The following is a 14,661-nucleotide window of genomic DNA, read 5'->3' on the forward strand; positions in this document are numbered from 1 at the left end:
TGCTAGGAGGATGTAGTCCGTGACCCATGCAAAGGATAGCAAAGAGAGGAGATGTGCATTTGAATGGCAGGCCCTGTCAACAAGGTGAAGTTTGGATTGGTTTGAATTGCTGAATGTGAAGAGAGAGAAAGCATTCAGGGGCAACTCTATTGATTCTCAGTTTGGTACGATTTTGGATGTATGAATCTTTAGGAGAAGCATGTTTTATTAAACAGTCAATTATATACAGAAGAGAGAAAGAGGGGGAGGGGGGAGCTCTGTGTCAAGGCCTTTTTGCCGCTGATATTCAGCGGTCTCTCCTGAATTGGGCCAGGTGACCTTGCTCTGTCTCCTCTCTGCCTAGATCAATACTTTCCCAGGATTTGAAACCAACATACTTTGATGCTCTACAGTTGAAGTAAAAGAGGGGAAAAGAGACAGGAGAGAGACATATAAGGAGGAACTGCATGAGCCGGCCAAAAGGGGAGGGAGAGTGTGAGGGATGGGTGTTAAGGAGGGGTGAAGGAGAAATGGATGAAGGGAAGGAGGGATGGATGACGTGAGGGGGAGTACAGGAGGGGGGAAAAGGACAGGAAGGATGTTAAGCAGGGGTGAAGGAGAAGCAGGGAGGAGAACAGGAGGAGGGGGAAAGAGGGCTGAATGGAGGGAGGGAGGGAGGGAGGGAGGGAGGGAGGGAGGGAGGGAGCAGCGATCTGTCAAACCAGGCAGACTTATCCTCCGCCCAGTAATCTGAGGTACAGTGTTTGTTTATTTCTCTCCTCATTTAGACACAGGGACCGACCCAGGGAGGGAGGGGAGGTTGTTGGGCATCTCGACAAGCCCATTTCCCCAACCCCTATTGTGTAGTGAATTCAAAATAAGGTTTGGCTAACCAAAAACCCTCCCTGAGGTTTCTTTGTTGACAACCGAAATACAGCCATAAGACTCGCACAGTTCTTTTTTTCGAGGGGCCAAATTATTAACATTCTCTGAATTCTCAAAATCTCCTTTTCATGCAGTAGCAAGGCTGAGTGTTGCTGCACAGTGTGAATTCATATCAGAAAAGCTTCTTCTTCTCTTCTTTCGTGGCTTGTGAGGCTGTCTATCTGTGCTGTGACAGCATCTGATTCTCCTCTTTAAGCCAACAGAAACATCTCAATCCCACACACTTAACACTTACACAAAAGGGTTGATGTGACTTGCGTGTGCGAGCTGCAACAGCAAACGTGTGTTTTCCTCTTTTCAGCTGGCCCCTGTCTTTTATTCTGTAGGTGAGTGGGGCTGAACTCAAAAGGCATCACTCGGCTCAGAGTTGTACCCTTCCTTTGCTTTTCTTCCGCTCACAAAGACAGGCAGAACTCAGGACAAAAGATCCAATTACTAGCCAGTAAAAGCAAAGAGACACAAACACACGCGTTGCACACACACACACAAATGTGCCCACACAGAAATGGACTCAAACAAATAATACGCTCACGCTGGCACACACACAGAGATGCACGCATGCAGACAGATTAACACCCTAACTGAATGCAAAAAAAACGAATAAAGGGAACTATCTCATGTTAACATGGACAAATTAGGCATACATATGGATAAGAAAAATGGTTGTGGTTAAAAAAGTGTTAATTTTAAATTTAGTAGAAGCTTTCAATTGAAGAGTTGATAAAAAGAGTTATTTTGTTTCTCATCTGTCTGTGGAGGTATTCAGACTTTCAAAGATGAGAAGGTCATTGAAGGCACACAGCACTTCACACTCTATGCAGTCATGAATAATTATATAAAAAATTTGATGTTTGCATTTTTTTTTAAATATATTCTCACATAACCTAACATTTCTCTATCATCATTTTCTGTTTCACTGTTTATTATGGATACAATTTTAAGGAAAATACTCCTTATTTTGAAGGTGCTGTTAGCAAGATGAATAGGTGTGTGTCGTAGATGAGAAGCGCAAATCGTTTCATCGTTTTTGGGGATGATATATAGTAAGTAGGCAATAGTAGAACAGTTGCTGCAATTTTGTTTTGTTATTTTGCCGCTGTAAAATACAGCCGTGTACCCACTGATATGCACAAAGAAACTGTCACATAAAACCAAACACATTTTTCTCACAAAAGCAAGAGCCATCCCAGCTAAATGTTCTCTCACTGAGTCACTGCTGACTAGTCATCACTGGCATAGCCACACAAACTCTTTACAAACTCAAGTGGCACCACACACACACACACACACACACACACACACACACACACACACACACACACACACACACACACACACACACACACACACACACACACACACACACACACACACACACACACACACACACACACACACACACACACACACACACACACACACACACACACACACACACAGACACACACACACACACACACACACACACACACACACACACACACACACAGTTATCCAAAGACAGTGGCTGATGAGCGAAACAACTCTGCTGAAGAAGAGGATACTCATGTCAAAAGCAGTCAAGCCTGTATGTTTTATGCCTCACACAGGTGACCAAATGAGCTGCTACTCAAACATACACCAGTAGATCCAAAGCAGTTTGTGTATACCCACGTTATAATGAGTTGTGTGTGTGTGTGTGTGTGTGTGTGTGTGTGTGTGTGTGTGTGTGTGTGTGTGTGTGTGTGTGTGTGTGTGTGTGTGTGTGTGTGTGTGTGTGTGTGTGTGTGTGTGTGTGTGTGTGTGTGTGTGTGTGTGTGTGTGTGTGTGTAACAATCAGTGTGAGCAGAGTGTTAGTAAATAGTGACTTACAAGACAGGGAGTGTGCTCCTTTGGGCAGGTACTCGAACAGTAAGGGGTTATCATCTCCCATCATCTCAGCCCGCAGAGACAACAGGCTGTTCTTACTCATCAGCGCCGCCTTCAGATTGGCTACAGACGACATTGTTCCGCCCCCGCCTCCTCCCCCGGGCTCCTCTGATTCGTGGGGACCCAGGTAGCTGGGCTCTGTGGTGAGAGGCTCTTCCTGTTTGAGGAAGAAGTCGAGGCGTTCGCCACGGCTGTCTGAGCTGTTGGGTTCGGTCACGTCTGCCCCTGAAAAGAGATGAAGTAAGAGAAGATGAGTTAAGGCTTCTCTGTCCTCCTGTAGCCATTACTGGCTGATATTACAATGGCTTGTAAAGAAACACAAAGTAAAGCAAAGAAATCCAAGTTGGTGTCACGGAAAAATGTCTCCAGACATTTCACAGAGCATTTTTTTGACTTTATTAGGGGATTACATGCTTCTGTATTGGCTGAAGATTCTGACAGTTAGATTTGTGAAACCCTTTCTAAGGGGATGAAAAAAACAACTAACATGTACTTGAATACTTTCAGCCGACAGTGATAACCTCTTGAGTGAAAACACTAAAAGCCCACCATATTAAACCAATTCTTTCAAACCTCTCAGCCGAGTCATCGTTTACACCCAGTGTTTTCGGCAGTAACTACCAAGCCGTCACCGCTCTGAATCATCTTTCTCCCTCCTCGACTCCCTAACACACCTCATCATCACCAGTCAACAAAAATACAGGGAGATCATAGGGAGACAGTGAGAGAGAGAAAGACAGACATAGAAGTGGTTTGTGTGTGTGCGTGATGTCTGCGCGTATGTGTGTTTAGCCGTCAGTGTCGTTGAAAGCAGAGTGTGTAAAGAAGCTGTCAGCGGTAGACATGTCGCTGGAGGTTCCACTGTAGATCTACAAGACTGTCAGACAACACCGCTGACGAAAACTACGCTTAACACAAACACACACACACACACACACACACACACACACACACACACACACACACACACACACACACACACACACACACACACACACACACACACACACACACACACACACACACACACACACACACACACACACACACACACACACACACACACACACACACACACACACACACACACACACACACACACACACACACACACAAATATAGATATGCAAACACACTTTCTAATTGACATTTAACTGATGACAGGTTTCTTTCTCTAACAAAGACTTAGACAAAAATACACATCACAGGCAGATAGACTTTAAAAGAACGGTTTGTCTAAATGTAAAACAAACACACACAAGTGAGTACTAATGCAGACTTGTGTGTGCGTAAATATGCGTGATTGTTCTGGACAGAAACCTTGTGACATCCTAATATTTAAGTCTACCATTCAATAAAAGCCCATGCAGGGACAGCTGAAATGGCACATTCTAAAAGGTGAATAAACAACATGAAGGCAAACAGGGGTGATGTGCAGGGGCATGGAGAACAGAAACAAGTCGAGGTGCAAAGGATAAAGACAGAAGGAAAATATCAAATGGGAGCAAGAGAACAGAAAAGCCCTATTGTCCATTTTGACTACAGTAGCTAAGTGTTTCCTGTGCAGCCAAGAGCTCATCTGCTGCAGGGGGAGTCAAGGTGACAGAGACAGTAGTTCGCCTCCACGTCTGGAATACCGATGGGTAAAACGCCTCTTCACAGCCTACTAGGTCAATGTTGACCACTCTGTCTCTCTCACACACACACACACACACACACACACACACACACACACACACACACACACACACACACACACACACACACACACACACACACACACACACACACACACACACACACACACACACACACACACACACACACACACACACACACACACACACACACACACACACACACACACACACACACACACACACACACACACACACACACACAGTGTCAGTCATTTCTCATGCTCAGTATAGATTAATGATCACAGATCAGATGGCTGGATACACGCTCTGTATGCACAGTTGCACTTACACGCATAGATCCGAAAGGTGAAGAGATAGAGGTATTGAGGACGGGGGGGAGAAGATGTGACAGATAAGAGTGACACACATACGAAGTAATCCGCGGCCGTCAAACTACTCGCAGAGGAAGATATAAAAAGAGGAGATAAAGTAGGAGGAATGAAGACAGAGGAGAGGAGGCACGGACAGAAAGAGAGAGAGAGGAAGATACAAAAAAAAGGCGGGTGTAGAAGCGGGGGTGTTGAGCTGTAGAGGAAGCACAGAAGATACACACAAAACACACACTCATGCATCCACGCACACCCACTCCCAAACCCGCGCACAAACACACACAAAGTTAATTAAGGAGGGGGTGTAGGGGTTGGCGCAAGGGGCATGAGGTGCAGGAATTCATTAGAGCTCTGCCCCCTCCTTCAGTGGGCAGCCCAGCAGCCACAAGAGTCAATCAATAACATAGATCTGCTGTGGGCCAACAACGCCAACAACACACACACACACACACACACACACACACACACACACACACACACACACACACACACACACACACACACACACACACACACACACACACACACACACACACACACACACACACACACACACACACACACACACACACACACACACACACACACACACACACACACACACACACACACACACACACACACACACACACACACACACACACACACACACACACACAGGTAGAAAGGAGAGGCAGACAAATGGAAGGAGAGGAAGCGAGGGAGAGGGAGAAAAGAGGGTCACCTCTCTGACCCCCATCTCCCTCCACTCATCTGTTCATTGGACGAGCGAATGACCCCTGACCACTTTTCCCAGCATCCCTTGGACTCGTGCATCTACAGATGGAACATGTCCGCCCTCTTCATACTATACAGTAACAATGCTTCAGTCACACTCTGCAGATTAAATGGCCGAGTTATGGAAAAGCTTTATGATTTCCTCGCACATAACAGTCAAAATTCAGAAAATGTGTGAAACTAACATCTGTGCTGTACACATTAGGGAAAGAACTCTCTCCGTCCTTCCGACACAATCTGCCGTGCCACAAACAGCATCCTGCGTTCTGAGGATTTATCCGCATTTCTGAGACTAAGCGTGAGATATTAGAAATTAGTATTCGGCTGACCACAAACAGGCTTCCGTACCAAATAATCGGAATATACTACATAATCCTCCTTCACTTATGTAAGCTTTATCGGGCCCAGCGTAGATGGTGTGTTACTTAAACCTCATCCTGTTCCGACAGATAAAATCATTTACCACACCAGAAAGACTTGCACCTAATCCTATGCACGCAGCTTATGGATTTCATCATACGTGTACCGGGTTTCTCAGAGGATTTGTAAACACACATATTGTGCTGTCTTTCAGACGCAATAGGTTTATCTGGAGTTTTAGAGACACTGTGGTTACATCATTCCTTTGTGCACATATGCTGAGTCTTAACGTACTGTTTGTCATGAGACAACCTATGAATTTCAATGGCATTTGATATGGCTTTGAACGGCATGGTCAGATACAAAAAAACAATAGCATTTCCATCATCTATTTTCCCCTCCTTTCTTCTGCCTTTACAGTGCAGTGGCCTCTCTACAGTGAAGGGAATTTTCATTTTCCCCTTCATAAAAGAGTCCGAATAATTTAGATTTCTGCTTTCTGAAGAGATCCTCCGTTTAATTTGGTTGCCATGGTAGCCAGGCACCCTTGGCTTCAACATTTATGCTAAATAAAACCCCTTTTAAAAAGGAGAGACAAATATGTGGAAATGGTGCTTCTCTTTGTTCATGTGAGTGTTTGTGTGTATGTGCGTGAGCGATGCTGCAAGCTATGTGGAGGCTTGAGTGGGAAAAAGCAAAGGCGGAATAAGACTTGCCTTGGAATAAAAAGATGTGTGTGTTGAACTATACTTCAAATGTGTTGTGAGGGATACTGCATTTATCGTCCATTGAGAGAGTTACGGCTAATGGATAGAAGATACAGTTTTATGGTGCTGTGGTTGGAAGGTGCACTGTATATCTGAGTTAAGTGTGTGCGTGTGTGTGTGTGTGTGTGTGTGTGTGTGTGTGTGTGTGTGTGTGTGTGTGTGTGTGTGTGTGTGTGTGTGTGTGTGTGTGTTTCACAAGGGGAGTTGTATTATTAGAGAGCACGCTTTGACGCAGTAAATAGAAGGAAAGAGAGGGCCTGAAAAGGGAGGGAAGGGTCAGCTGACCCAGTTTGACCCCTGATCTTCTGTTCTGATTGTGTTCAAGGAGTATGTCTCTGTGTGTGTGTGTGTATCTCACCAAGTACCCCCTTCCTCTCTAAATGAAGAGTTCTGTTTTCCAAAAATACTTTTGCCAGATAGATGAATGAATGAAGTAAATTGATACACAGCCGCTACTTACAGTATGGCACACAAACAAATGATCTTGCTGTTAATTGACACACACACACACACACACACACACACACACACACACACACACACACACACACACACACACACACACACACACACACACACACACACACACACACACACACACACACACACACACACACACACACACACACACACACACACACACACACACACACACACACACACACACACACACACACACACCTTCAAATCAACAGAGACAGTAGCCAAACACAATGGAGAGATTGGTGGTTAAGCAACGAGTTACTGAGGCTTGTCGACCACAAGAGAGCTGTCAGAGAAGAAAGTAGGGCTTGTGTGCATGTTTGAGTATGGGAGTGCAAACAAAAGAGAAGGACTCACTCACTATGTATCTTTGTGTGTGTATGTCAGTGTGTGTTTGTGTGTGCATAAGGAAGTATTGCCCCAAGTCGGCCTGGTAATGGCTTGGCCAGCCTGAGGTTCAAAAGGCCAAGGCATTACAAAAGCTGTGTTGTCACAAGACTTTGCTGTGCGCTGCATTGTCCGTGCGACATTACAGCGACATGCTTCATAACAAGACATCGCAAGTGTATTTTTACAAGCAGCTCGGCACACTTGGACATGCGATTAGTGCGTGTTTGTCCTCGAGTGGACAAAGAGGGGAGGGAAGGTGGAACTTGCTTCCTCAGCATGCCAGAGTTTGAGAGGGTAAAAAAGTAATTTCAGCAGAGAAGGGGGAGTGAGGCACTAAAACAGCTCAAGAATTCAGAGGCAATTTAAAAAGCAGTGTGGGAGAGGGGAATGAAAAAAATGCTGGGTTAAAAAGGAGGGAGGATGGAAAGGAAAAGAGGTTGTTATTCTCTCTCTCCCTTTCTCTCTGTCTTCTTTCCCTCACTTGCGCTCTCTGTTGTTTTTAGGGACTATAGTCGGGCCACAACCTCCAGGAGAGCTAGGGAAGGGTGGGTGGTGGTGGTGGTGGTGGTGGTGTGGTGTGTGTGGATAGGGAGGGCAAGCATAAATCAAGCAGAGCCTGAAGGCTTTAGAGGAGGGAGGGACAGAGGGAAGAGAGTGGTAAAAGACAAGGAAGAGAGAGAGAGAGAGATAGAGAGCGAGATGATGGTGCTGGTGGTGATGGTGGTACTGCTGGGGGCTCGGAGTAAAAGAGAGAGTGTGGGTGGAGGGGAGGAGAGGAGAGAAGAGAAGAGGAGCAGAGCGATTGCAAGAGTGGTGGGGTGAAAGGTGGATGGTGGGGTGATGGAGTGTGGGTGGGTGGGTGAGTGAAGGGGGAGTAAGGAGAGGTGAGGGGGAGGTTACAGAGGCTGTGGGAGGGAGGGTGGTTAGTGATGGTGGGGGTGAACGAGCCAGCTAAATTTGAAGATGCAAGTTTCTCGCTGTCCACGTTACTCTGGTGCTTTCAAGACCCCAAAAACAGACTAAAACGCATTCAGGACATCAACTGTGTGTATTGTAATAAGTTAGTAATACACAACGAAAATGTACATTTCAACATATAAGCTGTTGGGGATTTGTAAAAGGAAGTGAAGCCCTAGTGCGCCTTTCGCTTTTTTCTGTTGTGATGTTTCCTTATGTTAACAACATTTGAAATACTCAAGGAAGATACCATGGTGTGGACCCCGCAGATTTGGCCCACGCTGCCTCGTGGATATTTAGTTTTTTAGGGCTGCTAAGAAGATGGCCACACTCTGTAGCAGACTAGTCGGGCTCCCAGCCTCTCTTGTCTCTTGTCTGTATGTGTGGTATAATCCCTGCTGTCCCCCCTATCCTCCCTGGCACTTCCTTCTCATGATTGTAAGGAATTTAATTTAATAGAATTATTGAAGGGAGCTAAAGGTTTCTCAAGTAAGATAGCCTGAAGACTGTTGTTAAGCATTAGCTCAGGTGCTAACAGTCATAAAGAAATTCACACAGTGTATTAAACATGTAAAACCTGTTTCAAAATTGTCTAAAAAACATTTCTGTTTTTTAAAACAGTTTATTTAGAAGAGGTCAATAAACCTTTATGCTTTCTATGATCATTTATCTTGTCAATATCACACAATACATCATCTCAGCAGTTGCGTTCACGCTGTTAGCTTTGATGACCCACGATAAAATTGCTTTTTGTATTCTCTTTCAGTTGTCTGCAACAGAAACATATAAAGTGAGTTCTGCTGTGTTTAAAATAGGATACACAGATAACAGGATGTGACAGTCTGCTGTATCTTTCTTGGCAGTGATGTACAGTTTTATTGCATTCTTCAAAAAAGGACAGCAATAAGAACAGATTTATAAAGGTTCTTTTTTTTCAAGTGTTCTGGTGTGGACGGAGATCTCTCTAAAAAGAACATGAAAAAAATACTAATTTTTTTTCAACGTTCTGTTTTCAAAATTAGCCGCCTTAATGTGGACGTATGAGTGAACAAGGGAATGAGTGAAGGAAGGTAGGGAGAGAGGGAGCGGGTGAGTGTGTGGGGGATGGAGGATTGCAGGGCTCAAGGTAATCTGGGGAGTTAATGCAGCTTAGAGGGACTGAGAGGAGTGGGAGGGAGGTAGAGAGAGAGAGAGAGAGAGGAAGGGAGAGAGGAAGAGAGGGGGAGTGATGGCGGAGGGAGAGAGTGTATAAAAATAATAGGGTCAGCAGGGAAAGAGAGAAATAAATGAAGATGTATCAGAAACAAAAGCCGAAGCAACTGAGGGGGGAGAACGAGAGAAAGAGAGAACAGGGAGTGTAAAAGCTGGCGAGATAACAGAGTGAAGGGGAGAGAGTGAGCGGAGTGAGATAAAGAGTGGGCTAATGAAAGGTAGGGTGAGGCTGAGCGAGTTGGCGGGTAGAAGGGAAGTCGACAGAGAGAGAGAGCGGGGGAGAAGTCTGTATGGGGAAAGAATGCTGGGTGGGGAAGGAAGGCAGACACGCAGGGCTTTGTGTTAAAAGCAAAAGAGAGAGCGATGGAGAGACTGAGAGAGAGAAAGTGGTTATGTCTTCGCTTGGGGAGGAACCGGTGAGCGGGCAAGAGCCCAAAAGCTCGGCCCAGCACCGTCCAGGGTCATGTTTGAAGGGTGAGGTGGGAGAGAGCAGTTGAGAGGAGGGATAATGGAAAGCGACAATACTTTGGGTGGGGATGCTGTCCAGAGACTGAGGGTGAACACACTCTGACTAACCAGCTCAGAAGCTCAGGGCCACTAACTAGCCATAATAACTTCTTAACTGCTCCCTGATAATGGATTTAACAGTCGAACAAATTTGGCGAAGTCAATACGTTTCCATCTTGTTCACCTGGAGAGGATTGCAAAATGAATAATAGAAAATGTATGACCGTACGCGTACGGACTGTTTGCGTCTTCAGATCTGGCGACTGCACATGTTGAACATATCAGTACAAAGACATCAAATGTATACACAACAGTGTGTGCATCTGCTGTCTGTGGCTGTGTTTCTTTTTTAGCTATATCAGGGACTTAAACACAGCTCTGCTTTTTAAAAAGTGTTTTTTCTAAAAGACTGACAGTTCAGTGTATCATGTTAAAGGTGGGGTAGGTAATTTTGGAGAAACCAGCTCGAGTGCGCTAGAATTTGAAAATACACAGCCGGAAAAAATGTACTACTTCCTTACAGAGCCCCTCCTCCAACACACACGAACGCGCAAATGACCAATGAGGGCACGAGATAAGTTTGTGCACAGATGGAAGGCTGACAGGCAGGTAGGCCATCCAGTTATTTTAGCTGGGCCGGTTAAAATGATTGGTTGTGCTTTTTACAGCGCTACGGCTTCCACAGATGACATTTTTTTATGAATTTTTTGTCAAAGTACTTCAAATATTCACTGCTATCAGGATGTTGAGAGCATTCCATGGAATACAACAAAAAGTGTATCTCGAGCCGGTTTCTCAAACTTACCTACCCCACCTTTAAGGAGTCTACACATATGCGCAGCGTCTCTATTTTCCATCTAGGGACTGTGGTTGCATGTTATATCTGCCTCTCTCTCCCTTTATTTCCTGTGTGAAGTTATGCGGTGTGCTATAAAACAAAATGCAAAACAAAATATACAAGTAACAATATAGTGTAACTGTTTTCTCCTGCTCCTTGTTCATTAATAATTTAAAATAAACCTATTAGCATTGTTTCATGCATGTTATGATTTTCTACAAATCTTTACACATTTTCCAAAAATATTAGTGTCACACTAAATAATAAAATAGATCTGTGCACTAGCAGTCAGAACAATTCACAATTTGTATGTAGTATACTGTTGCTGAAGACACTAGCCCACTCTTTCACCCTGTTTTACGGAAATAACACTATCAGGTTGGATTGTTTGACAAGTTTGCTGCCTGACAAATGCACAAAAAAGACACCACATGAAGAAGTACGATCAAACACTCCAGTCGCAACAGGCAAGCAGAGAGCAGATGACCAGCACAAGGGTTTTTCTGAAAACACAGTCAATGTCACTGTGCTCCGTCCACAGAGGGACCCTCCACAGAGAGGGGAGCCGGGGGTGTGACGTGTTCCCTGTAGAGCATTAGTGTGTGGGGTCGTGCTGCCCAGTGAACAGAGAGCACAAGAGCTATTGCCCCTCTCCTCTCTCTATGCTCATCTCTCCCATCTTATGATATTAAGACTGTGCCTCTCTGTGCTTGTATCCTTGGCAACCTGCCTCCAACAATGGAGAGAGCTCTGGCCTCAGCATGAGAGGAGGACGGTGCCATAGAGAGGGAAACCAAGGACGAGGGAGATAGAGGGAGATGGAAAACTGGCAGAGCGGCTGTGCAGAAAGGGAGAGTTAGTTAGGGAAGGAGGTCGCAATGTTTGTCTCCCACAGACGGGCAACTGAAGTTACACGGAGGAAGGAAGTGAGACAAATGAGACGTGGAGGAGAGGGCACAACCTGTGAAAGCGACATACTTAGTGTTGGTGGATAAGCGGAGATTTGTGTCTCTCTTGAGCTGATAAAACTTGGATGGATCTCAAGACCAAGTAAGGTCAGATCTGGACCTTGAATCACACATTACCTCAGCAGTCGTTGTTTGACGCAGTTCTGAATCCAAAGTTGGAAATTGAGACATGCAGTACTAACACTTGTTTTTATTAAAAGGATGACTTTGGAGTGATTTTTCTGTAATAACTCAAACTTACAAGGGAGTTAACATTTTCCTGTAGGTTGGAATCGTGTGAGATTAGGAAGAAAAAATTCCCTCAGCATGCTCGCCCATAAACGATGCTGAGTATAATAAGTAAGAACAGTAGAAATGACACTGTGTGGACGAAGGGAAAAACCAGAGCGAGGGCCGCATGCACATAGAGGACTGTGTTCATCTTCGCTTCCCCCACTGCAGCCGAGCTGAGCCATTGAGATTAATTGCTTATGATCAAATCAGCAGAAGCAGTGCAAATTAAAGAGCGGGCCTCGTTCGTCCCCCACACCCTCCCTCACCTCCACAGCACAAACCCCCTCTCTCCTCCACCGAGCCAGACCCAGTGGACACTGCGTGTGACGAGCCCCGGCGCTTATTCAAGGCTACAAACGTGTCATTTCCTCTTTCCCCGGAGAGGAATATAAAGCTCGGAAAGGGTTTGAAATGGAGCAAGGGGTCAGTCAAATAGGCAGGCGTGCGCACACACACACACACACAGTCCCCACAGCTTCAAATGGATACACAGGCACAGGAAGTCAGTGCCCTGAGCAAAACTACTGAGATCTCACCCCGCTTCTCAAAACTGCTCCTCTCCCTTCTTCACTGTCCATCTCTGGCTCTCTCATTAAGAAGCCATTAGAGAGAAGGGCAGCGCAGGACCACATGACCCCTTCCTAACCCCTGTTACACACCCCTGAAAGGGAGGGAGAAAGAGAATGAGGGAGGGAGGGAAGGAGAGAAAGGGGTAAAATATATAAAACAGAGCCAGATAGCAAAAGGGGAGGCAGTGAAAACAGGGGATGATAAGAGGGTGAAAGGCAGAGATGGCGTAAAGGGAAAGAGTATTATGTAAAAGTTCAAACAATGAGCAAAAAATGAAAAGCAGTCAAAGATCAAACTAAATAACAGAAATGTTGATGGTTTTGAAGCAAAAACAATGGATTCATTTGAATGCAGTTTATTTATAATATATATATACATATATATATATATATATATATACATATAATATGTATGATGGCAGACCAAGACCGTTATTAAAAATGATAGATTTTGAGCACCACAATAAGGAGACAATAACATATGTTACTGCACTGGCAGGTCTTTGCTTCACTTGCTCTAATGAAACATTTTACGACACACTACGAGATGATTAGACATGCGGTCTGCAACATGCTCAGTGGAAGGGTAGAGAGGACGAATATATGGTAGATAGGGGAGGTATGTATGAGTCAGAGTGGAGGAGAGAGGTAGAGAGGCGGGTGATAAGTATGCAGTGACTTTAGGAGAAGGGGATAATTTGGGAGTGGAGGGGAAGACGGCTAGGCTGCTTCCTTAGTCGGACACAGGAATGCAGAGCGGGCGGATCCCAGTGTGTGTGTGTGTCCTTCTATGTGTGTTTATGCCAGACAGGAATCCCTAACCCCCACAGACTGCGGCTCCACTTATCAAGGCTGAATAGAGGGGGTATGGAGGTGGAGAGGGGAGAGAGGGGTGTAAGTGTCTTGCGCTATCAAATCCACCTCTGACCTCCATCGCTCCCTTTTTCCTATCCTGTACAACACACATCTATGCACAGAGACACACTCTTAGCCTTGAAGCTGGATGACTCTGAGGCCAGAGTAAGTATGGGAAGGCCAAACAGTCCCAACCACAAAAAGAAAGAAAAGCTGCGACAATTACACAACATACACTCTGTCTTTATCTATCTCACACTTCTATAACTCTGAAACCTCTTTTCTCTTGATCTGTCACTTTCAGGCACTGAAGTATTATCTTGTTCACCATCAATTCACACCCTGAAAACTGTTTAGTTTCTTTCACTCAGGTCACATGTGGTCTCAAACAGGAGAATAAGTGTTGATAAATACGCGGGAGGTGAAACTAACACAATTTCGGCTTATAAGAGTCTGACTTACGAGGAAGAGGGGTGGGGGCTGAGGAGAGAGATAAGGAGAGTAGAAAGGAGATCAAATGGATTGCATGGAGTTTGTATGCTGCTGCTGGTGTATGAGGGTAGCGAAGAGGAAAGAGTTGCAAAGAGGTAGGGGGAGGAAGGTGAACAATAAGGAGTACAGGAAGGCAGGTTGATATGGGGCAAAGGGGTTGGCTGAGGTGTGGGGTGCAAAGAGAACAAAGGAGAGTTTGGCCTCTTTCTGTAAAAGTAACACCAGGTGTATAATGACAATAAGCAGAGGATATTGAAAGCCAAAGTACTGATTTCAGTTCTATTCATTCGAATGAAGGCTCTTATTGAGTTATTTTTTGTATTTGTCTTTCTGAAAACGTGAAATATCTTCC

General features: G+C 45.0%; 1 protein-coding gene across 5 annotated transcripts in view; it reads right to left on the minus strand.

The window, feature by feature from the left end:
* Positions 1 to 14,661, minus strand: part of zbtb46 (zinc finger and BTB domain containing 46) — a 59,232-nt gene that overhangs the window by 13,769 nt on the left and 30,802 nt on the right. For all 5 annotated transcript variants that reach the window (XM_079678939.1, XM_079678938.1, XM_079678936.1 and 2 more), the window contains exon 4: positions 2,776 to 3,057. In XM_079678939.1, coding sequence (XP_079535065.1) covers positions 2,776 to 3,057 — 282 coding nt within the window. The remainder of the gene's footprint in view (positions 1 to 2,775; positions 3,058 to 14,661) is intronic.

The sequence above is a fragment of the Notothenia rossii genome (genome assembly GCF_949606895.1).
Source record: "Notothenia rossii genome assembly, chromosome: 4".
NCBI classification, from domain to species: domain Eukaryota; kingdom Metazoa; phylum Chordata; class Actinopteri; order Perciformes; family Nototheniidae; genus Notothenia; species Notothenia rossii.